At 56.1% G+C, this 26,900-nt stretch overlaps 2 protein-coding genes across 2 annotated transcripts in view; both read right to left on the bottom strand.

Annotated features, from left to right (window-relative positions):
• Positions 1 to 1,350: 1,350 nt before the first annotated feature.
• On the bottom strand, positions 1,351 to 5,157 carry PHLDA3 (pleckstrin homology like domain family A member 3). Its single transcript, XM_073319630.1, has 2 exons — positions 4,414 to 5,157; positions 1,351 to 2,678 (listed from the first exon to the last, which is right to left on the bottom strand). The coding sequence occupies exons 1-2, from the start codon at positions 4,904 to 4,906 to the stop codon at positions 2,554 to 2,556; spliced, it is 618 nt and encodes a 205-aa protein (XP_073175731.1). The 5' UTR covers positions 4,907 to 5,157; the 3' UTR covers positions 1,351 to 2,553.
• Positions 5,158 to 11,150: 5,993 nt separating this feature from the next.
• CSRP1 (cysteine and glycine rich protein 1) overlaps positions 11,151 to 26,900 on the bottom strand; it is a 37,869-nt gene continuing 22,119 nt past the window's right edge. Inside the window, exons 2-6 of the mRNA XM_073319631.1 lie at positions 22,401 to 22,513; positions 19,730 to 19,898; positions 17,452 to 17,581; positions 14,311 to 14,404; positions 11,151 to 12,808 (exon numbers count right to left, since the gene is read on the bottom strand). Of these exons, the coding sequence (XP_073175732.1) occupies positions 12,732 to 12,808; positions 14,311 to 14,404; positions 17,452 to 17,581; positions 19,730 to 19,898; positions 22,401 to 22,512 (582 nt within the window). The 5' untranslated portion in view covers position 22,513 and the 3' untranslated portion in view covers positions 11,151 to 12,731. The remainder of the gene's footprint in view (positions 12,809 to 14,310; positions 14,405 to 17,451; positions 17,582 to 19,729; positions 19,899 to 22,400; positions 22,514 to 26,900) is intronic.

The following is a 26,900-nucleotide window of genomic DNA, read 5'->3' as shown; positions in this document are numbered from 1 at the left end:
CCTCCCAACTGTGAGAGCTTTGCAAAATACTTGTGTCAAACTCAGACCAGGTGGAGCAGAGCAGGCTTTGAGGGCCAGTGTTTTCCCAGAGCTTCACCCAGGCTGTGGGCGCTTGGTGAACAATCTGGGGAGCCACCGAACCACCCCTGCCGCTCTCCCCAGAGCAAGGCCCAAGACCTCATTGTTACTTAGAAGGATAAGGAAGGTTGAGTGCCCATCAACTGGCAACGGAGTGCCATGCCATATAGGGCAAGAACCATCTGGCACTAGGGAACTGGCCTCTCACTACCAGGCCCGCAATGAAAGGTCCCAGGGTGCGGTGGATGCGGTGGAGGATGCTACCTGGAAGGGGTGGTTCATCAGCCCCCGCAAAGGGAACTGCACAAGCATCCTTGCACAGTGGGTGGCCTCCCCCTGCCTACAGAGCCAGCATGAGGCCTGGGCACCCCTGTAATGCCACCGAATCCCGACTGTGAAGCCTGGCGCAGGGGGAATCCTAACCCCAGGGGGCCATGGGCTGAGAGTGGGCCCTGGCTGGCTCCCTGCCCCTCTGGCCAGCACTAGCCCTTCCTGTTGGCGCTGCTGCTGTGTTTTCTAAGCTGTTTGCCACCTCTCAGGTCTTTGAGACTCTCCCTTGATTTTAATCTCAGGCTCCCAGGCTTCATCTGAGAATTCCTCCTGCCCCCTGGCAGTCCATCAGCCCAGGCCACCGTGCAATGCCAGGGCAGTGCAAGCTGTGGAAGCTAGAGAGACCAGCTGGGTCTGTCTGTGACCTGCAGCCCCCTTTGCATCATCACAGCCCAGGCCTGTCTCTGATGTAGCACATGGGACAATCCATGGGACTCCTTGCTGTGGTGTACTGGAAACTGGTTACAAAGAACAAGCCATCACTTTAAGCTTGAGGGATTTCCTGGTCCTGCTTGGAGGCTAGGGGCCTCAGAGGGAAGCTGCGTGATCTGCATCAGTCAGCAGCTGGCCAGCCTGGAGAGAAGCAGCCTAGAAAATGGTGGGATGAGGTGTGTCTCTCTGCTTTGTCTCTCTGGTTTACCACGATGAATTCTCAGAAACCAAGGCGTGGGCCGGTGCAACCTTCCAGCAAGAGTGTTTGTGTTTTTACCTCACTTGTGCGTGTGCGAGCCGTGAAACAGAACACTTCCAGTGCTCCCCTTCAGATTGTTACACCTCTACTTCAAATGTTTCATCCCAATCCCCAGTGGTCATCTTTAATCTCATAAAAAATCCTTTACAAGGAGCATTCAGGACATGGCTGCTTTGGGCTGTCAATTGGTTCCCTTCCTTCTTTGGGGCCACCCCCCCGCCCAACAAATGATCACAGCAGAGGAGGAAGGATAACATTTACATCCCTGTAACGTTTATTGGTCCCTGTCACAAAATTACCACTCAGCTTGGCCTTCGCATGGAGGCCCAGGATGGGCACAGCAGGGTGCAAAACCGGGGCTGGGGCAGATCTGTGGGGTGGGGGGAGCCCAGGGCCGGAAAAGCAGAGGGCTGCGAATCAGGACTGAGGGGCATCGGCAGATCTGTGCACAGGGGGAACTGCCCCGACCCCAACAAGGTGAAGATGCAAACCAGGAAGCAGCAGAGTGCGGAATGGGCACCGTCTGATGACCAAAGCGTTCCAGACACAAACCACCCATTGCTGTCGGTGGCCCAGGGGCCCGCATTGTCGATTGTCCCGACACACCAACAGCAGTGACTCCCCATCCTGGCAGGGGAGCCGGTCTGACCCAGTGGGGCAGGGCATCCGAGCGCTTGCACCATCTGTTACCAAGGGAGGAATTCATTCAGGGCCGTCCTCACAACCCCTCTGTCCAGACAGGTCACCGGCCGAGACAGGCTCACGCCTTCTCGCTGAAGCCTGTCATCACACAGGTCCCAGCCAAACAGGGGAACGGCACCACGCAATCACTCTGCTCAGGAACCCACCCCCACCTACACCCTGGCATCCCACCAGGCTAATTCTCTGGATGCTGAAATTTTGCATCTTCAGCTTGGATCGCCAGCTACTCCAGTCCGCAGGATCAGTCTAAGGAGAAGAGACATAGGGCAGCTGACTTCCAGTTCATCATGGCCCCAGCCGGCTCAGCTACGGGGCAGCTTGTCACCACGAGATGGAAGAGATGCTCCTCTGGATCACGAAGATGCCTGGCTGAGCCTGGGCAGCAGAGACATGGCAGGTCCAGCGTGCCGGATGGGCTCCCCGGCCCACTGGCACAGTCGAGTCCCTTCTGGCGTCCAGCCAGCAGCAGGCTGGTGAGGCGTGAAACAATCTTGCTTTGGTTCTTGCTGTCATCCTGGGCTTTTATCCCGCTGGGTGCTCCTCTTCCTACCTCTCCAGCAGGCCCTTGACTGGACCAGTGGACCCCAGATCCCTGGGCCAAGCTATACGGAGCGCTTGCAGACTGGTGCAGCACCTATGGCTCAGCAGGGACGGGGGGAGGTTCGCAGCAGCTGGTAGCAGATGTGGTCCAGGCTAACCGGGCCTTTGGCGCTGAAACGCCGGCTGTCCCTCTCGAAGCCAGGGCCCTGCTTTCACTCATAGCCAGGGACTCCGTTTTCCTCACCAGCGAGCGAGCGCCCCTCCCGCATCCCCGTCCTTTCCTTGTGTCCCTCCGGGTCTGTGGCCTGGCCGCTCGGGGCTGTGTCGTACTGGATTGCTGCCAAAGGGAATACACCGGTTAGCGAGGGTGGCTGCCCAGTTCAGGGCCAGGGGACTGGCTGGCATGGGCACCTGGGAGCTCATCTGGGCTTTGAGGGGCCCAGCTCAGACCTGGGGTAAGTGGGATAGACTCTGGGGAAGTCTATGGGGCATTCCACCTATTTACATCTGGGGGAATCTGGCCCCAGCTTGGGTTTAGGCCAGAGGAATATGCTGAGAGGGGCGCACACAGGGTTGTGGTATAAGCCATGGCTTGCTCCACCCGAGTCAGGACAGATGGAGAGCTCTGACGTACCCTGGGGCTTGGCCAGGCCCAGACCAGGGGGAGAGCAAAGGTGGCTTGAAGCCCCCCACCCTGCCCCAAACACAGGAAGGGAGTAGTGGAGAATTGGGCTCCCAGGCACCCCGCAGGATCGAGCCCTGCTTTGGGGCTGTGGGAGCAAAGAGCCCCGTGGGTGTTTTCCAGCTTGAGAGCTCCAAGTTTCACAGCAGCAGGGTTGTGGTCACCACAGCCACCCCGAGGGCCAGGGCATGCTGGGAGGGGACCTCTCCCATCGTGTGGATGCTGTCACTAGCCTGGGCGGGGGCGGGGAGCTTGCCCCACTCTCCGTGCAGAGGGATCAGCCCTCCCAGCTCCAATCCCGCACAGAAGCGGTGCCAAGTGCCTGGAAATCAGCCAGGGGCTTGGCGGACGTGCTGGAGGGGGGTCTAGGAGCCAGGGCTGGCTGCTTCCCATCCAACCCCCTCTCCCCCACACTCCAAGCCACCACAGCGCTCAGGGCTGCTCCAGGCATGGGGATCTGCAGCTGTCCCAGCACCTGCCCAGGTTGGAGCATGCCCAGGAGGCCGGCAGCGGGACCTGGCACATTGTCTCCAAGGCAGGGGGCGGGGGTGAGGGCACTGGCAACCCAGTCCTGAAACACCCGGGCTTGCCAGCTGGGATCCCATGTCAGCAGCACTAGGGCAAGGAAGGCAGGGTCCTGTAGCGGGGCTCTGGCACACGGAGAGAAGTGACTGCCTGGGGGAAGGGCCTGCACCCGCGGGTGAAGCGGAGTCTGCTCGTGCAGCAAGGGGGTTCATCAGCCCATGGCCAGGTTCCAGGCAAAGGCTACGGAAACCCTGTCCTGGCACTCAGTGGAGACACGATCTATGCCTGGCCCCCTCCCACCCCGCTCCTTTCCCCTCCCGCCAGGCCAGAGAGAGGAACTGAAATTCTTCCCCCCCCCAGTCCCAGAAACAGCAGCTCCAGGGCCCTTGTGGGAGGCTAACCCCCGACTGGCACAGGGTAAATACATGCAGCACCCAGCCCGGCACCCACAGCTCCCTCTGAAATCCCCGAAGAGTTGGGGGCATGCCGGGAAACCAGGCGATAGGCCCCGCAATGAAAACACGGCGGGAAAAGAGGGGCCTGGAGACGGAGGGCTGGGATGGCTCTGGGAAGGGCAAGGGGGCCTGGCACATCACCCTTGGCGTGGGCAGGGTAACACCCTGCAGCAGCAGAGGGGGAAGGCAAAGACTCAGCGGAGACCTCCCTGGCTGAGCCGAAGGAGTGACCCCTTGGGCTGGTAGCAGCGGAAAGTTGTTATCCTCCAGGGGCCGAGCTGGAGGGAAGTTCGCTGCCTCGGGGACATGAGCCCGTTCCAAAGCAAGGAGCCGAGAGCTGAGCCCCGGATTCACCCCGCCGCCCGGATCACTCTCCCCGGCTGCCGCGCCGCCCGGCCCCCGGCTCTCACCCGCCCCGCCGCCGCGCCGGGCCCGCACGCTCTGCATGGCCCGGCGGTTCTGGAACCGCACCAGCCCCAGCCCGATCTCCGCGCTCCAGCCGGGCTCCTCCCGCGGGCCGCGGAAGTCGATCTCGCCGCCGCCCTCGGTCACCACGGTGAAGTAGACGTGCCGCCGCTTCCACTCGACGCACTCCACCGCCCGCATGCGGGCGAAGCCCAGCTCCTTGCCGCGGGAGCCGCCGGGCTCGAAGAGCCGCAGCCCCTCCTCGGTCAGCAGGCAGCGCTTCCGCTTCCAGCGCTGCAGCAGCCCCCCGCTGCGCTTCTCCAGCACCCCCTCCTTCAGCACCTGCGAGGGGGCCACGGCCGCCGGGCCGGCCCCCGCCGGGGCATCCCCGGGAGCCCGGCGCCCCGGCGCCGCCTGGGCGCCTGGCCCCGCGCTGCCCTGCCCGGGACGTGTCGCCGCACGCCCAGGCTCTCCTGCCTCCCCGCTTCCCGCTTGCATGTTCCCCCGCGCAGCCTGGCCCCGCGCCCCTCCTGCCTGACGGGCACCCTTCCCAGCCGAGCGCGGGCCGGGCCGGGCCGGGCCAGGCTGGGGGCGGCCTCGGCGCGTAGCTGGGACTCATTCACAAATGGGCACACGCGCGGCCGGGGAGGGAGAGGATCCCTGCGGAGCAGCCCCGGTTCCACCCCTGGGCTTTCCTGGCTGCCGGAGCCCCGGGGTGAGGGGGAGGGTTAGTGGTTTGCAGGGCTGATGTGCCGGTTTGAGGCCTGAATCACTGGCAGGAGGGCAGCGTAAATCCACCCTTTGCTCAGCAGCGACCTGAGCCCGGGACTGGAGCTGTTTGCACAGCAAGGGTGCCAGGCGAGGGTCTGAGTCATTCGCATGGCAGCCGGGCCAGGTGGGGTCTGAGTCCTGTGTGTGGCAGCGGGGCCAGGTGGGGGTCTGCCCCCTCTTTATGACCATGCCTCAGAGGCCTGGCGCACCCAGCCTCTGCCACGCCCTGGAGGATGAACCCCAGCAGGAGGCAGGCCCAGTGGCCCCAGATACGAACAACCTAGGGGGGTTGCGTGCAGCTTTGCTGACCCCCACACATTGGCTTGATCAGTTGCTTCACATATGCGCATCCCCACAAAGGGGCTCCCTCTTGTCTCCTGGGCCTTGCTATGGTCTGGTGCTTCCCTCTGGCTTTGTGGAGGGGTGGATGCGTGGGTGGGGGTGGGCTGGGTTTGAAACTAGACCCTTCAGCATTACAACTCAGGCCTTTGCCACTTGAGCTAAAGGGGTACCTCTTGTAGCTGACGGCAGTAGTAGGCTGTCATCCTCTAAAAGCACAGACACTAGACAGGGCTCGTAGCAGTGGAAAGGCAAGATGACAGGCTTGGTGGGATGGTCTGTGAGGCAAGCAGCCAGCATCACATGCTTGGGGGGTAGAGAAACCAGGGCAAATCCCCCACTGACAGGGACAGGATGTGAGATCAGGGCCATGTGGTATAAAGATGTCACCACCCCTTCCAGTGTTGTCAGCAGGGTCTGAATCCAGGACCTTCAGCACTAAACCCACCAGCCTTTCTTGCTTGAGCTAAAGAAGCAGAGAGCTGGGCAGGCAGCAGAAGAAGGCTTTAGCCAGATTAGCTGCCAGAGGGGGACAAATGCCCACACTGTGCTCTTGGGTTGGCAGGAATTAGTTGGGGAGGTGCCCACATGCTGTCTGTGTTCCAGGGTCCAGGGCCGCAGGTGGGAGGATGCCCCTGGCCAGGGCTGAGGAGAGCTGGGCTGGCTGCCACACGAATGGCTCAGACCCCCCACCCACCCCGGCCCGGCTGCCATTTGAATGGCACTGGGAGAGCAGCGGGCACCTGCAAAGCCTCCAGCTGCTCCCTTCATCCTAGCGATGGTGCTGCCCAGGGGAGAGGAGCGCAGGTACTGTTGGAAAGAGCCTCCCTGAATGCAGCCAGCAGCCACTGATCACCCACATTTCTCAGCCATCCGCAGCCCCAGGGCAGCTGCTGGATATGGCCAGAGCTGCGAGTCTGTGGTAAGAATGAGACACGGCTAATTACTCCTCATTAAAAGGGCTGGGGCAGCAAATCCCAGCGGAAGCTGTACCCAGGAACCAGTTAATGATTCCAAGGGCCAATTCCCCCCTGCCTCACATGGGGTAAATCTGGAGTAACCAAAAGCACAAATGGACCTCCTGGGGTTAACTTCAGTCCCACCTACCCTGTACTACATTACAGCCCCCTGCAGGAGTTGAACCCAGGACGCAAGCACACACCTCTCCTACCTGAGCTAAAGGACCATTGGCTGGCAGCGGTAGTAGGTTATTCTCTATGTCAACCAAGAGGGATCCAACCCACACTTTACAGTTGTGTCCCTGTCCCCTCCGTCCCGCCCCCCCTCCCCCCCGAAGGTTTGATCTTGCAGCATAGACTGGATCAAACCAAGCCCCTGACCCAGCCTATAAGCCAAGGTTGCAGGAAGAACCAGGCACAGGGCACTGCATGACTGACCAGGGTTCAACCATGTTGGGGGCTGTTGCACAGAACATTTCTACAGTGTCAACAGGACCTTGGCAGGTACCTTGCTGCTAGATTTGGGGGCTGCAGCAAGGAGCTGGCGCATAACGGAGCTGCATGTGGGCAGCCCAGAGTCCTCGAGGTCATGAGAAGTAGCAACGAAGCAACTGCAACTTGGGAAAACCCAGGTGCTTGTAAGGGTCGGATTGCGGTTCTATGGTCTGTCCCCTGCACCACAGGCCAGGTCAGGGTTAGCAGGGGGACAGGCCGCACCTCCTGCACTCTGTGACAACGCCAGAGCATCACATCCTGGTGCTGACTCATGACAGCATGCCCCGACATGAGCTGCAGCCAGAGCCTCTTCCTTCCCAAATCTGTCTAGCCCTGGGCCTCAAATTCCCCTCTCCTGGCCTGCAACACAATCACCCCTTATGGGAACGGAAGGGAGCAGGGCCCTTCTCTGCAATGACTCCACAGTGCCACCTGGTGTCAGAGACCTGCAACTGTCCCTTTGTCACCGTTTCCGCACCCCCACCCCCCAGCCCAGTCCACTGGAACATTTACGTGCAAGGAAATCCAGGGAGCACGCTGTGTGTGTGATTTGGAATTGGGCTGTGGCCACCTTTGACTCTTCCAGAATTGTAGCTGCCATGCATCCATGCCATGCTCTCAGTAACGCTTCCTCTGCCCTGCAATGGGTTAAGAGGCGAGACTCCTGGGCTGTGAGGTCACCTGGCCATAGCATGGTGTCACCACGGTGCGATGTCCCAGCGCAGTGAGCTCATCGCACGGTTGGGAGATGTCACTGCGCTGTCAGGTCAGCCCATGGCGGCCCTCGGCCCTCCCACGGCCATAATGAAATGCAGCAAAGAAGAGAGAGAAAGAAAAAGGAGGAAAGAGAAGTGACCCCCGCTAGAAGGGAGAGAAAGAGGAGGAAGGAGATGGTATAAAAGAAAGCAATGAAAACCCAGATATAAAACCACAGCCCCGACTGCTGCTGGGCAGGGAGTATTAGAGAGAGATCGTAGCCCATTGGCCTACCGTGAATGTTCTCTCTGGAGAGATCAGATCGGACAATAAGAACGGCCACACTGGGTTGGACCAATTGTCCATCTAGCCCAGTGTCCTGCCTTCCAACGGTGGCCAGCTCCAGGTGCTTCAGAGGAAATGAACAGAAGAGGGCAATTCTTAAGTGAGCCATCCCCTGTTGTCCAGTCCCAGCTTCTGGCAGGCAGCAGTTTAGGGACACCCATAGCGTGGGGTCCTGTAGACATGGTGCCACAACCCACCCGCACAAAAGCAATGCCTGAGACGGTGGCAGCATCACTCTGCTTCACTGCTGCCGCCGTGCCTCGTCGCAACGCCCCTCTGATTTGCAGGGCAAACCAGCAAAGGAAGGAGGGTGTTTTGGGGGGAGGATCCCCAGTTAGATTAGCCTGGCTTTGCATGCCGGGGAGCCAGGACTGCACAGGGAACCAAGAGCACAGCCCTGAGAGAGGACATGGTCTCTCGGAGGCAGTGACTGCAGAGGTCTCGCCCAGTGCGGGGATAATACAGCAAACATCTCCGTTGGCCTTAACGCTTGCATAGCCCCCCATCGCCTTGGGCTCCATGCACGGAGATAACAGTGTACATGGGCCAAACCAACCCCAACCAGCCCCGGCCCAGCCTGTGAAACCTGCCAGCGTTTGTGCCGAATCAGGCTCATGTGTTTATCTTGCCCCCAGCGTAGAAGCGTCTGGGCACCTCAGAGCCTGTAACGCATTTACCGTTGTGGGCCCTTGCGGGGTATTAGCTCCATTGTACAGCTGGGGGACTGAGGCAGAGCAAGGCTAAGGGACGTGCCCCAGCTCATGCAAAGCAGGGCCTTGAATACAGGTCTCCCCAGTCCCAAGCTAACACACTAACAACTGGGGCAACCTTCCTACCTAAGGGGGGAGAAAAGCTTGCTTCAAACAGACACGTGCCAGACTCTTAAGTGACCTCCCCATTACAGCTGGCTGGAAAACGCCACTTCCCTTTCACAGAAAACATCAGCGCTGGGGATTTGGTTTTGTTCTGCCCTGAGAGGAAACCAAGACCTTTTAAAAAAGCCAATAGCCCCGTGGTTAGGGCCCTCATCTGGGATGTAGGGGACCTACTCTGCCTGATTCAACCCAGTGCTCCCAGGTGATGGCCCTAGCTACTGCCTATTTTGGGTCATTTGGCCTCTCTCTACCCATCCCCCTCAAAATTCCACCTGCACCTGAGAAACCTTCTGATCCAGATGCATTCCGTGGGAAAATTCCCAGCCCCCTCCCCTCCCCTCCCTATCTAATGGCTGGGGCCCTGGAGCCCCTCCTGGTATCTCAGCCTGCAGTGCCCAGGAGTCTGCCAGCAGAGGGCAAAGACACTCACCCAACTCTGCTGGGTTCAGATTCTGAATTGCCCCAGCCCTTCCCTTCCCAAGGAGCAGCCGAGCGGAGCCAGTCCCTTAACACCACAGTCCTGCTGCCAGCGGGTATAGGGACAACTTCCCAGCATTGTCATGGAGCCAGTGATCAGAGCTCAGATCAGTCTGCCCCAGTTGTGCCAGGGTAACTGAAGGGCACGGTAGATTGGACCAGCCTTGTGCTTTACCAAGTCCTATCATCAGGGCCCAGCATACCCTGCCCCTTGGTGGTGGCTGGGGATTTGGCAAAGAAACCAATACCATTTACCACAAAAAGGTCTCTGGATCCCTATGGGTCCAGCTAGGAGCCAAACCTTTGGCCTAAAGCCCCACAGAGGTGTTACAACTGTTCCCCACCCCCATTCTGAAAGTGGCCCTTGCTCCTGGCCTGCAGGTCCCCAGCCCCACTTTCAGTTCTGAGCCACACACAGCCCTGGACCTCAATCCTGACCTGCAGCACCCTGCGATTCCAGCCCTGGGCTCCCCACACAACTGTGTTGCTGCCTCTCAGCCCCAACCTGTGTCTTCCCGTAGCCTCTCTTTAGCATGGAGGGTGCCTAGTAGGTCGAGTATTAGCACACGTCAGCTCTGTCCACCTGTCGATCTTCAACAGTGTCAACACCCCTATGGCGCAGAGGGGGGAGCTGGGCTTTAGACAGATCCCTTGGGGGCAAATGAGACCCACTCAGCCTTGTTCTCAGCAGTGTCCTCGCTGTGGTCTGACAGCGGGGGCAGTTGTCCCCCGTAGGGCACTGACCTCCGCACCACAAACAGCGGGGCCCTCCTGCTGCACAACCAGGCAGGCCGAGGGAGACTTCTGGCTGTTAGTGAGGCGTCCCTGCTCCATGCGAGGAGAGCACGCTCTGTCCCTAGCCAGGCTCCGGCGCCATTAGGGAGACAAGCTGCGAGGTGGGGCCTGGCTGCACAGCTGCGGTGAGAGCCCCTGCCCAGACAGAGCCTCCCCATGGAGTGCTCTGATGCCAGAGCGGTGATGGAAAGAGCTCCTGGGAACCAGGTGAAGATGGTGAATGGAAGGATCCAGACCCCTGGAGCCCCCTCGGGGGCAGCAGCTCCAGCCTGGGGTCCTTACCCACACTGCAGTGCTTGGGGACTTGTCCATTTGTGAGTGAAGTTAATGAGGGTTAACCAGGTAGCTCTGCTCTTACAGCCCAGGCCTGACTCAGAGTCGCGCCTGCCCTGGGCTTAGATGCCCACAGACTGGGCATCGGGGGGGTGGAGAAATCGGGGCCCTGGGGTGAGATTAAACTCATGCCACTTGTGACCCGACTAGTTAATACAGTGTAACCTACCTTAGCAGAGCATATGGCCTGTGTTTCCCATAGGCTGCTCCTCGAAGAGTCTAATACTGCTTCCAGCCAGGGCAGGGGTGGGGCCGGGGGCGAGCCTCCCCAGCCAGGAGCTCAAGGGCTGGGCAGGATGGTCCCGTGGGCTGGATGTGGCCCATGGGCCGTAGTTTGCCCACCTCTGAGCTACAGTTAGCTGCTTAAAGAAAAACGAGGACTTAATTTATTTGAGCATGAGCTTTCGTGAGCTACAGCTCACTTCATCGGATGCATGCAGTGGAAATAGCTGCTTGTAACACTACGGGCCCAGGTTCAAATCCTGCTGATGACACAAGCAGTGAGGTAATGAAGTAGTTTTGATCCAGGTCTCTAAAGGAAGCAGCCAGTTCCCTTCCTACAGAGTCAGTTTCACATGAAGCCAAAGAAGGCGTTCTCCTCTCATGTGGCGAATCACTCCTCTTATTGCTAGGGAAAGAAGAGACTGAACAAGAGCCTCATGCTCAGAGCTTTATTGAATACATAATTTTGCTTGAACGCAATCCTTGCACATGGCACATACCGTAGAAATATTGCAACATAATGTTTCTCCCGCACTGTGGAAAAGGCCTGTGGAGTCCTTGACATCCCTGCTTCAGGAGGAAACAGGAGAAATGAAAGCTGTGAGCTTTGCTCAGGTAACACCCTGAAGGGAGGGAATTATGCCAAGTGAATTAGTGAAGTTTTAGGTATAAACCCAAAGAACGCTCCGTGTGATCCCATGTTCTAGTATTCCTTGGTCAGTTTTTGCATCTTTCTATTCTGCTCAAGGCGTCAGATGGCATCTGAGCCCATGAAAGCAAAGCCGCACCTGAAGCCCCCCAAGGAAAATGGTACCAGGGCACATTTGTCTGTTTATACAGCACTGTAACCGAGGACAAAACTAGCCCCGTTTTTTTTTAAAAACATACAAACATTCCCCAACAGAGTTTGCAACCCAAACACGGTGGCACCAACTATGAAACAAGCACGAAACGGATATCAGTGTTCAAGCTGAGCGAAACACAAAACAGTGGCACAAACAGTGAAAAACAAGTTGGATTTTTTCCACGCTCTTGGGTTAACAGGCTAAGGTGCTGTTAGTAACGCGGGAAGAGAAATCTCGGCCAAATGTGTCCAAGTTAGCCAGTGACGCTGGGCATCAGTTTTTAGGAACACCATACCAGGCAGCTTGGGGCTGGAGTTTCAGACGTGCCAAGTACCCATTTGAAGTCAGTGGGAGCTGCAGTGGTTCTGAAAGAGATCAGGACCCTGTTGGCTCCCCAAAACCGAGGCAATCTGAGTCAGTGGCCACTTCTGAAAGCACACTAGTTTTAGAACCAGGGTGTAACTTCACATCGCTCTATTGAAGTCAATGGAACTATGCCGATGTATGCCACTGGGGAGCTGGCCAGTGATTTATATTGGACTGTCCCTCCAATTAGTATTTTAAATACAATACACAATTAAAAAAATATTCTCCTCTCCCTCGTCTGTATCTCTCACTCACATCAGTCACTGGCTCTCTGTCTCCCTCTATCTCCAGAGGAACAATAACCCACCCACAAGCCCCAATCATTTGCCAGCTTTGATTTTTTTTTTACATCTATGAACAATCGAGTAAGGCTTGTTACACTCCTCTGACGTCCTAGTGGATGGCTGCATTCAGAGCCTCAGAGGATCTAGATAAGCATCCAGGTTTCACAGGTGAGCCTACCACCTACAAAGTGACGCGCCCCAGCTGAGTGGAAAGTTCTCTGCATGTGTGTGAGCGGGTGTCAAGGCCATTTGGCCTATGCTGCTCAATCCTGAGCCAAAGCCCACGGCTGTCAACAGGAAGATTCCCGATTCGTTCGGTGAGCTTTGGATCAGGAAACCAGCAGGCAAGTGGGTGGTGGTCTAGTTAGAATAAGCAGGAGTTTATTGACAGAAGCACTGGCAGGAAGTGGGGGAAGGATCGGGCTGCCTTGATCCACCTTTGAAGGTCAGTCTGGATGAGCTTGGTATCGGCGAAGCGCTCAGCACTGCAGGGGAGAGGCAGAGGAGCCAATCCTGACAGCTCACTCGGAGTGGATGAGAGCACCGGCTCCCTGCCCAAAGCCAAACCCCTTGGGCCCAAAGTTCTTAGCGTAGCATCCTGCGGGAGGGGAGAAGCCATGAGTGATGACGACACAGGGAAGGGAGGGGTGCCAGCCACAGGGGACATAGGGATGCAGGGGAGGTGGTTTTACGGTGTGGGGTCAGTGCTGAAATAGGCTTGTTCCCAGAGTTCAGATTAGGCCCCATCTCTCAGGCAGGCAGAAACAGGGTGAAGAAACAAGCACATGGGGACTGGTTAACACCTTTCATCAGAGGATCTCAAAGCCCTTTATGAATGAGGGCCACTGTCGTTACCCTCAATAGGGAAACTGAGGCACAAGGGGGGGAAAGGACTTGCCCAAGGTCACGCTGCAATGTCAGTGACAGAGCTGGGAGTAGAACCCAGGTGTCCTGGCTCCCAGCCTGGTTCCCTATCCACTGCAACTCTCCTCCAGCCTGCAGATAGTTGCCCTTGTTAGCTGGCTGCCAGGGGAGGGGGTTTAAAGTTTATCCTGGGTTAATTTCTCACCTCTACTGCTAGATGTGGACAAGTGTTCCCAACCGAGCCCCAGAGATCAGGCTCACATGGAACTCTCTCCCTTCTCCTAGATCCCACCCACACACTGGCCCTCATCCAGTGACAACCCCCCAGATTCACTGTCAGTAAGCCCTGGGCAGAGCTCACAGGATAATCAGGGATCGCAGAGTCTCTGGTTTCTGGCAGAGAGTTTGGTGCAATGAAAGGTGTGCGATCATCCGCTCCGGAGATCAATCGGAAGGGACACAAACCCAGGCAGTGGCAGGGGGGGCTCCCCTGTACAGAGCTGGGGACACACACAGCCAGTCATGCCTGGGCAACCCAGCGGCCAGCTCCAGCACTTTGGGAGCAGCTGCAAGGGAGCCTGGCTTTCCCCTGGGGAGGAGGGACGGGGGGGAAGAGGATGTGGTGGCAACAGCCTCATGGGCAGGAAGAGTAAATGAAGGCACTGATGCCCTTGCCCCCCAGGGCTACTAGGTGGGCACTGCCCACCTCTTTCAAAAGCAGAAGCATCAGGGGTTTTACAGACTCCCATTGCAAGACACTGACATGTTAGAGTCACTTGGCCCTTCCAGAGGCCCCCAGCTGCCCCCACAAACCTAGACCAGCCTGGCTATGGCCCAGGTGGAGCAGGGGGAGGTCATTTGTAGGTGCTAGATGTGGCGAGACCCAGTGGTTCTCCAGCCTGTGTGGCTGGCACGGCATTAACCCACAAGCACCCTCAAGGCCACTAGAGCTTCCGGGTGCTCGCTGTTGCCATACACGGGGTGCTCCCCAGGCACATCCCTGCTCCTCTGGGGCCAATCGGACTGCTTCCCTGTCCACTCACGTTTCAGTATCAGCTACCCCCCAGGATTTTAGCAGGACATACAATTGTTAGCATCTCCTGTGCTGGTTTGGGGTCAGCAATTACTTCTCCCCGAAGCTGCACACCCGCAATACCCTGTCCCGCACCTTGCTCTGGAGTCCTCTTTCCCCCTGGGCCCTGGGGATGCCAGCACGCCAGGAAGGGGGGTGCTCACCTTTGCAGTAGATCTCCCCTTCTTTGTCAGCCAGCGTGGTGGATTCCAGGCCTTTGCCACAGTTGGCACACCGGAAACAGGCCTTGTGCCACGACTGTGGGGAGAGGAGCAGAGCGCGGTCAGAGGGTGCGGGGCACAGAGCAGGGGGCCGCTCAGGCAGTCCCCCACCGGTAGGACACCCAGGGCATGTCAGTTCCCTGGCTCTCCCCGGCAGCACCCCCAGGGCCCTGCCCGCAGGGGAAGCTCTACAGTGAAAAGTGCCTTTTTCCAAGGCCCCGATCACAATCCCATTCTCCCCAGAAGGGGTTCAACCATGCTAGAGCCTGGGTCAGACCAGTCGGACACTGTTAAAATGTGGCTTAATCTTCACAGGACAGTGGATTTACGACGAGTGTGTCTCTGGGGTACCCAGATCCCCCCAGTGTAGCTGTTTCTAGCAGCATAGCTTTGGCTTTACCCTTTCGCAGGCCCTGGCTGGTATCCCCAGTATTACATGGAAGGACTGGCTTTAATCACACTTCCTTTTGTCTGGGCAGGATCCTCCTGCCAACAAACCCCAGTGCCCAGCCCCTCCTTAAAGAGGTTTTAAAGCTTCTGAGCGCAAGTCCCAAATCACAGCCAGAATTTTCCTGGGAAGCAGCATCCGGCCCTAGCCTAGCTCACATATTCCATTCCCCACGTAACACAATGCCCCTCGATAGCTTGTCTGCATCAGGGACTGAACCCAGGACCTCAGCACACAAAGTGGAGACAGAGCCATGCTGGGAGCATGGGCTACCCCTGCACCCATTGGATCAGCTCAGGCAAAGTCACCCATTACCATGGTGAGATGAAACTAACTGGCTCATCAGAAAAGATCCCAGGCGAGTGGGATTTCGGAGGCTGTTCTAATCCAGATCTCAACCAGGCATGCATGAAACATGCTCCTTTAACCTTGTTTCCAAACTACCAGCCACCCACAGTTTAGGATTTGCCCCTGTAAAGAATTAACTCTTAAACATTAGGCTGCTGTTGATCAGCAAAACTCCTCTGAAGTCAGCCCAGCTGCGGCGATTCGATTTGCATTCCCTAGGGATCTGGCGAGAGCCCTGGCTCTGTATTCTAGAGATGAACGCACCCTAAAGCACTAGAATCAGAACAGAACACCAATGAAAGTTACATCCTGATGTTGAGACCAAAGGCACCAGGCTGACTTTTAAAATTCGGGCTCTCCCAGCTGCTCCAAGAATTCCTAATGCATAAATCAATGGAGCTGCAAATAGTGAGAGCTGCTGACACAGGAGTTCAAAAAAAACAAAAAAACAAAAAAAAAAAAACCCCGGCTTTGAAAACATGGAACCTTCTTTGGGAAAATAAGATGTGGACTTGGGGTAGAGGCAGGAGGCGGAGACAACAGGCTGAATTATGCCACCAGCAGAAGAACGATCAGTACATTTTAAGACACACACACTGGTATCCTCTCTGAGTTTGTTTAGACATAGCAATGTTTCCAGCTTCAGCTACTCAAAGATGTAGAATGGCAAAGTCTCCCACTAAACACTGTGCCCCCATTTTTACTCTAAGGGTCTGTTTTCACTGCAGGATCACAACGGGCTCTTATCTGGGTGTTTCCCTAACCCCCCTCCCATCCACACACACAAAACCCTCTCACTCAAGTTTAGTGGTTCTTCCAGCCCAGGCTAGCTGGCCCAAGCCTGGTTCCATTTCCGCTCAGGCTGGTAACCCACCCACTTTGCAGTGAGGACACAAAAGGCTACCAGTAGTTCTCAACCTATTTACCATTGTGGGCCGCATCCAATACAGCCTCTATGGCCCTGAGGAGGTCACATGGGCCGCAGCTCTATGCTGATTGGGCCACAAGTGGCCCGTGGGCCACAGGTTGAGAACCACTGGGCTAAACCCACTTGAAAGCCAGTAGCCTTCCGATGCCTTCCCACAATTCCATGTGCCCATGGACAGACAAGTTCTCCCACAATTCACTGGGAGAGACTCAGAGCAGCTCAGCTTGCTGCAGCATGCAGAACCATGGGACATGGCCCCAGTAGTCCAAGCTACGCCCACGAGGATCACAGCCCCAGTGAGGACCCAGTAACATGAGTCAGGCTTTGCAATGTGGCGGCTCACAGCCGGGCGAGGCTAACCTGCCTGCTCAGACTCAGGTGCCAAGCCACCGGGCTAGCTCTGCAGTGAAGACACACCTGTACATGAAGGGTGGCCTGGTGCAGGGAAGGGGCCTTCCTGGACTGTAGAGCCAATGGGTCAGACTCTGCCTCAGCTACACACATGGGGCTAGGGGCATCAGCAGAACTTTGTCAGGGTCCCAGGGCTGGACTAGCAGTGGGGGCCCCAGGCTGGGACTGAGAGGCATTAGCAGAGCTGTGTACCGAGAGCCCAGGGCTGGACTAGTGGAGGGTGCTGCAGGTCAGGACTGCACAGAGGTCCTGGGGGGCAAGGCAGAGTCTAAGACTGGAATAGCAGGAGATGCTACAGAGGTGTTAGCAGAGCTGTATGTATTCACAGGGCAAGGCCAGAGGAAGACCCAAAGAGTCTGGATACTTCATCACCCTGCCTTATGCAGGGCCCAGTGCTGGGGGAGAGAGGAACCAATGGTCTGAAGACTTAGGAAGCCACCGGCTGGGTGAACTGGGCTGTGGAAGCCAGATCCAGCCTTCTAGAGCCTAAGGAGAGAATGCCAACATGGGGGTTTCCTTGCAGTAGACTTGTCTTCCAGCCCAGGGCTGTGATGCACATCATTCTCCTCCCAGGGCATGGGGTGGGGGGGCAGGAGAAGGGACCAGCCATGGTCCCCTGGGATCAGGGAGATGGAGAGGACCTGTGGCTACCCCATGCATGTGGCTCTCTGCCACCTGCACATATCATAAAGACAGAATTTTCAGAAGGGGCCAGCACCACCCTGAGGAGCCAGAGTCTCAAAAAAGCTCACAGCACGTTGGGCGCTAGCTGATCTCTTGAAAATCCAGCCCCATTTGTGGGTGCTGGACCATCTGGCCCACGATAGCATCCGGGCTTGGCCCTGGACCATGAGCCCTAGCTCATGGACCCTTTCAGAGCTCTCAGCTACATGCTGACTCAAGAACCACCACCCTGCAGTCATCTCCCCGCACAGCACTGCTGTCTTACCTTCCCAGCGCCAATCACCTTCTCAGCAGCATACACAGCCTTCCTGCAGCGGGGGCAGCCGTCGGCACCGCCCACCTTCTGAGCCAACTTGGAGTCATTGGGGTTGTTGGTGGGCTGGTGGGGCTGGCTCCTGTTGGATTCCAGTTAGGGAGAGATTTAGTTACCTGACCTGCATGACTGGGAAGCAGCAGCAGACAGGGGCAGCTGATGAGACAGGGGGGCTCCACATTCAGGGAAGAAGAAAAGAGGTCTCTGCTAGGGCCAGATTGTGAGAAGGGCTCAGCACATGGGTTCCCGTTGGGGGCTGAGCCCTTCGGAAGCTCTGGGCATCTACACACTGGGAGAGAAGGGTTAGAACATTCCCCGCAGGGGGCACACAGTGCAGGCATGCTCCATGGGGGGCCTGCTTCCACTAGTGAAGCACGGCCCTGACGGATCAGGGCGCTACCATGAGAGACGGCAGGCTAGAGGCACTGTTGCTCCCATCATGTTGCGGGGGCCAGCAATTCTGGCGGGAGAAGCTCCTCCCACAGCCTGGATGGCTTCCTAGGTGCTATACGCCAAGGCAGGAGGGGAGAGTTCAAGACTTCAGCACAACATTTTGTCAAAATCCTTGCTGCTGTTTGACTGAAGTTTCCCTTTCCCCACCAGCTCTGCAAGGCCTACCAGGCGAGGTCTGCACTGCTCCCAAAAGGTGGGTGTTTACAGCACGAGGTGCCGGAGTCTGTCACTCGATGGAGGTAGGCGAGTCAACCCTATATCCTGCACCTGAGATTGACCCCGACTAGCTCTCTGTAGCCGAACCCAGCACCCACCGTCAGCATTGGTTCGGTTTCAGCAGCTCTCTTGGTATGGACATGTTATTAGGATGGACCGAATTACAAAGCGCGCTTACCAAGGGATGCTGCTGCACAGCCGGGGATCACGTGCGCACCAAAGGCTTCGGTGGCCAATGATGGACCGAGAGAACGTCTACACTGCAGCGTGTGTGCACGAGTGCCGTTGCAGCTCATGGAGACATTCCCACGCTAGCTGTATTCTAAGTAGCTGTCTGAAAACAGACATGAGGGTACAGCGACGCAGGCATCACCCTGGGATGCACGAATGAGTACGTAGCCGGGGGGGGGGGTCAAGCAGCCTTGCCCAGCCTGCATGGACCTCCACACCACAACATCTTCACTTCTATTTTTAGCAAGCTAGCTAGGGCGCAGCTAGCGCAGGTAAGTCTACACAAGCTGCAAGTCACAGCCCTGGCTGCCATGCAAACCTAACTGTAGACCGAACACCCGGCCAGATCATCTGAAGGACCTAGCTAGAGATTGATCCAGGTGGCGCTTGATCTTCAAGGGGGCTACGTCCCTTTGGGATCTGCCTTGATGATGATGAACTCCATCGAGGTAAGAACTCCAGCACCTCTGGGATTTTACAGTGAGGCCACCTCAACAGAGCAATGACGCTGTAAACATACGCCTTTGTTGGGCAGCGAAGACACAGCTGAAGGGCTGGTGTACATAAGAAAATTTGTGCAACCCGGCAGCATTGCTCAGGGGTGTGAAAATCCACACCCCTGAGTGACGTCAAGCCAACCTAACCCCAGGAAGAACTCTTCCATTGACCGAGCTACTGCCTCTTGGGGAGGTGCATTAACCACAGCCATGGGAGATCCCCTCCCGTCGCGCATTTGCTGTAGCGAGTGTCTCCCCCTAAGCACTGCAGCATTCTGAGTGTAGACATGGCCTAAGCCAAGCTCGGATTGTATTGGGCCCCAGAGTAGAGGTCTCCTGTTCTTCCTGGTACTCGAACTGCCCAAGAGGGCAAGGGCTACTGGTCTCGTTAGGCTCCTGCTAGGTCACGTTCTAGCTGCCAGCTTGATTCTGTTCTCAGGGTTGCCTTTGTTAATGGCAGGGGGCATCATCTCAGCAAGTGAATGGCCCAGCTAGACTCCCAGCTGCAGCCAGGCACTAGACTGATCCAGTCTCCGGATCCTGGGCAGAGGCTGGCGTTTACAAGGCTGGGAAGAGCCTGCCAGCCAAACTGCTGATTACTAGAGGTCAGAAGAGTGCAGAACTTTACACTGAAATAGAAGGACGTGGTAGAAAGCAGGATCTCTTCAGAACAGGAAATGCTAGCAGAGCTGCTCAGCTCCCCAGGGTCCACAGTGCAGCTCCCCGGGGTCCACAATGCCCCTCCCCACTGGGGCACCCAGAGCTGGGATGTGGGTACCTCTCTCCAATCCCCTTTTATAGTCACTATTTTTTAAATGAAGGCTCCAACTCACTCTTCGTATTTGATTCCCAGCGACTCTCCCTTGTCGGTGCTCAGGGTCCCTGCTCCCTGCCCATAGCCGTAGCCTTTGGGGCCATACTTCTTGCCATAGCAGGACCTGCAATAGATCTCTTCCCCGTGCACAGCCACGGTGGTGCTGTCCAGGTTCTTTTTACAGACCACTGGAGAGGAACAAGGGGAACATCACCCGCAGACCTTGGCCAGGAGTCATCTCTGGCTTCTGGGCAGCCAGAACACACTAGCAAGTCAGAGAGCATCAGTCCTCCCAAGACATATTATGTGTCAGATTTTAAGGAGTAAGGAAATTCCCAGACAAAACCTTTGTTAATGTGGAGTGTGCAGAGCAACATACAGATGAAAATTCTTACAGGAACATTGGCATGAGTTAAAAACAACCGATCCACCCACCCAGGTAAAAGCCAGGAAGTTCAGCGTTAAAAGGTGAAATTGACATTAACCCCAATGCTGCCAGTGGGCAGAGTGGATGCAATTTGGGAAACGACAAATTATGAAATCCCTTTACAAAGCTCATCTGCACAGTTCTAAGGGTTAATCAGGAATGGTGCAGGCAGGGGAGGGCTGCAATGGATGGTCAGTGATCCCAACCTTCAAGGGATTGGTTCCATGGGACGATAGCAGAAAGTGTGTGTGCCAGGAGAAAGTCCAGCTCGGCCCAGGCCAACCCCGACTGGAGTGTTCTCCTGCCAATCAGGAGACTGGCAGCTTAGATAGCCAACGACAGGCAACACAGACAGTACTCTTGGATGCTTAGACACACTTGACCTCCAAGCCCTAGCGCTGGATCAGATAATCCAAGAGGAAGTTGTAGGGGCAGGGAGGAGCAGGATCAGAGGTAGGGCAGAGCTCACAACATCCCAGCTGGCAGTTACCTACCTCCGGCTGTAAAGGAACAAAGAGGCTGGAGGAGGGAAACAGTGGCTAGCCCAGCAACAGCCAAACACTGGTGTGTGACTGACAGACTCAACCCCCATCCCACACGCATGCCTTAAATGTCAGCAGGAAGCCGCTCCCCGTGGCCTGCTTGTCTCCTTGCCAGAAGAAAAATTTCTTGCCCTTAAACAATGTTTCAAGAATGCAAACAGAGCCGAGCGCTCCCCTCTGAACGCTCTGCAGGCCCAGCACTTTTCACCTAAATATGGGATCTTAAATCTGCGCTTCCCATCCCCATGACTAAATATGGTGCTTTTCCTCCTGGGCAGCAGCTCCCCGAGCGCTCTCTGTGCTTGGAGAGTCGGAGGGGGAAAAAGGAAAAGGACAGTTTTTGCCATGTAAGGAGGGTTATGTCAGGAATTTCTGCGGGTTAAGAGCTTCCCAAGCCCCCTGTAGCAGAGCTGGGCTGGTATTCGGAGCCCATGTAGCCCAGCGGTTCAGCTAATCCCCACCAGCTGAGCCATCAGGCATTTAATCTACATTTAAAACTTACACAGCTACATCTGTCCCGGGGGTGTTGGGGGCGGGGGGAGAAAAGCACTCCCACAGCCAATATAGCAGTGCTGGCAAAAGCCCCAGTGTAGACGCAGTTATGCTGACAGAACTGTGCTTCTGTGGGCCCGGCCAATGTCCTTTGGGAAGGTGCTGTTCCTACACAGGCAGAAAACTCCTTCGGTCAGCCTATGCTGCACCCACACCAGGGCGTACCTAGGCTCTGTAGTTCAGCTGTAGCCTTACGCTGGGGAGAAGCGAACGAAGACCGGGGCTCGCAGGCGTGCCCCAGTTCCTGTGCGGGGAAGCAGACACCAGAATGCACCTGTCGGGTGGGGCGATCCTGTGCCCTTGCATAAACTCCGGATTCTGTGGAAACTCCTCCCCTTCCCCTGCCAGTTACGATCTCTGGGGAACTACATTGCTTGGGACAGGAGGTGCCGGCAGTGGAAAGCAGCTGCAATACTCAACCCAGCGTTTCTCGGAGCACAGGTGACCTCCACCCAGGTGGGAGCTAGTGCATCAGTTGCCGGCCTCCTTTCCAGTGCTGGGTGGCATGTGGAGGCCGCCGTACGGATGGGCTGAGGCTACGACTGCCAGATGGGTGAGGGTGGCCCAGGCACCGAACTGTCAGCATCGGGTATGTTGCAGGCATTTGGTCACCAGAATGGCCAGCAAGCACAAGGCAAAGCAGCATCCTCTGTCCACAGATCCCCAGGTCCTGCAGGGTTCGAAGACCACACTCCAGCCGCCAGCAAGGTCCCACACAAACCCTTCTTTCTTCATTCAGAGGCAGGGCAGAGATGCGCCCTCATGGAGTTTCTAGCCCTCCACACCGCTAGCATGGCTTTGCTGTGGGATGGTACAGCCAGGGCTTTAAAATGGTGCATTTAGGCATTGGTCTGCGCTTTAGACCCTAGTGTGGTTTAGGGTTAGTGTTTCATTTAGCAATGTGGGGGCAGAAGTTGCATGGATGTTTTCCCAAAGCACTCCTGACATTTCAGTCCCTATATCACCCACAGTGCTTTGCAAAAATCCCTTCCCCACGTCTGGAGGAGAACGGAGAGCTGCTCCCAGCCCAGCAGTAATTAGCCAAATGTCAGCCATCTGGGTCTGCTCTGCAGTGGCAGGGGTATGTTTACATTGCTGGCAAGAGCAAGCAGGCCACGGCATTGCCAGGTCAATGGAAAGGCCAGGACCCCGTGGGGCGCTGTACTCACGGCACAAGAAGCAGGACTTGTGGAAGCTGTTGCCTTCGCACTGCACCTCCTCGGCAAAGTACACGGTCTTCCGGCACAAGCCGCATTTCTTCCCTCCGCCCCAGTTCGGCATCCTGTGGGAAACAGGCAGGAAAAAACAGATTCACCCCAAGAGCACTGAGCAAGACAACCACTGGATGGTGCAATTAGAACCCAGGACACCCCGCAGGTGCCGGGGAAAGATCCTAATGTCAGAGGGACATCTCAAAACCCAGGTGTGTAGGCTCCAACCAAGGACATACGCTCTGCACCTAAGTCACGTGATGCACAGATTGGAGCTGCATACGCTGGCATTGCCTGCAAATCCCAGCAATGTTTCCACTTGTGTCCCAGAACTTTTTTGCCTGGAGCTGGAGCATAGCATTCTGGCGCTTGTAGTTAGTGCAGGCGCCCCTAGGTATAAGGGAAGAGTGGTGGGATGCATTTGGTATATGGGACACACACTGGCTGCCTCAGTGGTGTCTTCAGCAGCTCTTCATCTGGCCCATGGCCGGGCCTAGATCAGTCTCTCTGCTCAGTGTGGCGATTCAGCTACCCTGGAGTGCTAGGCGGGGCATGGGCAGGAGATCAGATTCTTGGGTCACAGGGCACGCAACAGAGATTTGTGACCCTACAACATGGAGAAATAAGACACCCCTTCATTGCTTTGCCAGAGGTACAGGAATTTCCCCATTTCCTTAGACGCCTAGGCCAAGGAATTTTAGGGGAGAAAAGGAATCTAGACAGACCTGGGGCCCAGGAGAAGTGCTGTTAACCTAAAGTGCCCCTCACCATAGTATCACCTCTGGACGTGAGAATTTTTGTCCCCTTTGGGCATGACTGACCCTGTACTCTTCACCAGGCCAGAGAGAACCAGCAACTCCCCGTTATAAAAGGGTAAAGGAATGGGAGCTGGAAAGCGGAGAGGAAGAGAAGAGAATCTGCACAGGCTCAAACAGACCGAGTCTCACCCCGCATTCTGAGCCCTGGTTATCTCCCAGGGGAATGACAAAGCAACAGGCCTGGGGCAACATTCCCCAAAGACTGGCGAGCTGGAGTGTGGGGGATGAGAGGGCTGGAAGAGCAGCCTGAAAAATGTCACTAGAATCTGAACATCTGTCCTGCATCTGCTGGTGAGGATGAGAGAGGGGAAGGGGATCCTAGATAAAGGCAAGAGACAACATCTGTCACTGTGCCATGTATACCCAGACTCCGCAGTCCTCGCAATGCCCCAACTGCACGTGAAGCTGGAGTATTAGCCTTCCACATGGCCTCCCTGTTCCTGGGAGATTGTAGTTTTATCTTGGATCCAACGCCAGAGAAGAGAATCAAGGAAGCCCAGGATCTCTGGAGACATGCCCACAGACTTGACAAGGCAATTAAATGTTTTGTGACATTTGTCTAGGCCAGCCCTGAAGTTCTAACTTGACTGTCGTGGGTGGAAAGTGGGGCTTCCCATGGGGTCTCCTCTTTTCCTGGAGACTCAGTGCCAAAAGGGTATCAGAAGGAGACCACCGAGTTGAGGCCCTCCATATGCGACCCCAAGTTTTATAAAGTGCTGAGTAATCAATTAGGATCAGGCCTTCAGCTAACCCCCAAGGACAGAACAAGACATAATTCATCATCTAAACTGGCTTCTCAGTGCATTGCAGGCCCCGATACCCTTCCAGGGCCGGTCTCATCCTCTGCCCCCGCCAGCCCGATGGCACTGGGCTGTAGAGCGGTTGGGACAGTGCTTTCTCTGGTGCCGTACAGCCAGGTAGAGAGATTATTCCAAGGACCGTGCACCCGGTGGGAACACGCAGCCTTGTGCTCTTTGGCACAACATCAGTGAAAGCAGCAGGGCAAGTTCCCAAGAGATACAGACGGGTTTGCCCAGACTGACGCCACACACCAGCCAGAAGAGTTAACGGCCTCTGCCAGCTTTAGTGTTACAGCCATGATGAAAAAGAAGCATGGTTCAGTGGTTGCAGGGGACGGGGCGAGAGGGGAGGGGAAAGCCTGGATCTGGGGGCCTTTCCTTATTCTCTCTCGGACTCCCTCTGTAACCTAGGGCAAGTCACAACCTCCTGGTGCCTCAGGTCCCCCGTCTGTACAATGGGGTAATACCCCTGCCCTGCCCCACAGGTGGTTGAGGAGAATAAGTGCACTGAAGACAGTGAGACCCTCCAATACGGCCCCATCACTGCACTATAGATATTTTAGACTGAGAGGTGAGGCTGCAAACTCCACCTGCCCACAGAGTCCCGGTGAGATTGCCCCCTTGAGTGTTGGCAGCATGAGGCTGTCGTTCTTCTGTCAGGAGAGGTCGAGATCTTGCAGTAATGAAAGAGCTACATAAAATATTCCACAAAACTCCTGATTTAGGGCTTGTCTACACTTGACATGCACAAGTGGCAGGGCTGGGACACTGCAACGTAGACACTCACTATGGCAACAGGAGGGGTCCTCCCCCCACTGTAGTTAATCCCCCCACCCCACGAGACCGTAGCTAGGCCAGCGGAAGAATTCTTCCATGGACCTAGGACTATCTATGCCGGGGGTGAGGTTGGCTTAACTATGTCACTCGGGAGAATGGGTTTTTCCACACCCCTTAGCAACACAGCTGGGTCAACCTAGCTTTTTAGTTGAGGCCAGGCCTTACGGTCAGTCACTCATTAAAGGAGTTTGATGATCTTAGCCTAGGTTCAAGTATGCCCGGACTCAGGCCTGGGACAGCAGAGAGCTCCAGGTCAGGACTGAGGGCTGGTCTACACCGAAAAAGTTACAGCAGGATCGCGTCATCTCTCGGGGGTGTGAAAATCCACCCCCCGGAGAGACCTAGGGAAGCTGACCTCACCCCCGGCATAGACAGTGCTAGGTGGATGGAAGAATTCTTCCGTCAAGCCAGCTGCTACCGCTCAGGGAGGTGGTTAAACACCCGCAATGGGAGAACCCCTCCCGTCCTCATACGTAGCATCGAGGCGGAAGCGCTGCAGTCATGCTGCGGTAGTGTTTCAAGTGTAGACGTAGCCCCGTGGTTCTCAAACTTTTGCACTGGTGACCCCTTTCACATAGCCAGCCTCTGAGTCCGACCCCCTAATAAATTAAAACACACTTTTGTATACATTTAACACATTATAAATGCTGGAGGCAAAGTGGAGTTTGGAGTGGAGGCTGACAGCTCGTGATTCCCCCCCCCCCCGCATGTAATAACCTCGTGACCCCCTGCAGGGTCCCGACCCCCCAGTTTGAGAACCCCTGACGTAGCCTGGGGGACAGAGCGGAGCCCAGCACCGGGCTAGCAGGGGAGGCTGCAGGACGGCACTCGTGCATTGGCGGAGCGGTGAAGGGGGCTGACCCGGGGGCTAGGCCTTGCTCTGGCAGTTCCTCGGAGTCACAGCAGAACATTCCAGTACCAAATATATGTAAGTAAGTGGCCTGCCTGAGTTGCAGGGATAAACAGCTACCTAGGATGGGGGATTGTGTCAAGGGACCACCTAAGGGTGTCTTATGGGCAGGGTGACCCACTTAGTTAAAAGATTAACTCCAGCAGTCTGCAGCTCCTTGCTCCTCCCCAGTGCCCTGCAGGCTGGGGTTTGTGCATTTTCCTTTCTGCTGCCCTGGATGGCCTTAAAAGGACTGTTTCTCAGAATCTAATTTCACTTGGCTGGGGTGGGAGGGAGCTCAGTCCCGCTCAAAAAGGGCGGCTCCCTGGAGAACAACAAAGCGGATATCAGCCCTACAGCACCAGGCTGCAGGCAGCCCAGATGCAGACGCCCTGCAATTCCCAGGACAGTGCTCTCGGGAAGGCCACTTCTGTGATTAGAACAGAGCTTCTCGGACCCTTAGAGTACAATCCTAAGTATTTGCCCACCCGCCCTATGTCAGATACCAGCCTCCCCCGTTTCAGAAGGGACAGAGAGACCCATCACCCCCTACTCCTCAGTTCGTCCCCTCCCCCCCACTACTCCTGGACAAATTCCATCTCTAGTAACTGGCCAACCCTGTAGTTTCAGAGATACACACATATCTGTTGTTCAGTGCTCCAGCGTGCGCTGTGTTCCACCCCAGAGGCAGCTGCAACCAAGTTCAGTCTAGCAGGATTTGCTACAGCAGGCACTGAATCCAACTGTTTGTCCCCCTCAATGGGACAGGTTTTTTCAGGAGCAGTTGTGGGAGAGGGGTTGGGATGATCCCTCTTTGACCCCAGCTGTATGACAGATTTAACAGTGCAGATGCAGCCTAAGAGATTGTGAAAGTAGAATGAATTATATTGAAATTATAATTCATTAAAGAAATGCTACTTGAAGGGTTTGTTGAAATATAGTTGTCAGGAAGAGAAACATTAAGGAGTGTGAGACAATGGGTCCTCAAACTAAATTAATTTAGAGCTCCTACTGAGCTAGGAGATTGGTAAACGTTAGTATGCAAATAAGATATGTATGTATATTTGTCAGTTTCTCTTTCTTTCGTCTCTTATGTTAAATTGGCTTTGGCTTA

The sequence above is a fragment of the Lepidochelys kempii genome, chromosome 21 (genome assembly GCF_965140265.1).
Source record: "Lepidochelys kempii isolate rLepKem1 chromosome 21, rLepKem1.hap2, whole genome shotgun sequence".
In the NCBI taxonomy this organism is placed as follows: Eukaryota; Metazoa; Chordata; order Testudines; family Cheloniidae; genus Lepidochelys; species Lepidochelys kempii.
Note: the sequence above shows the minus strand (reverse complement) of the source record. Positions and strands in the feature narration are given on the sequence as shown.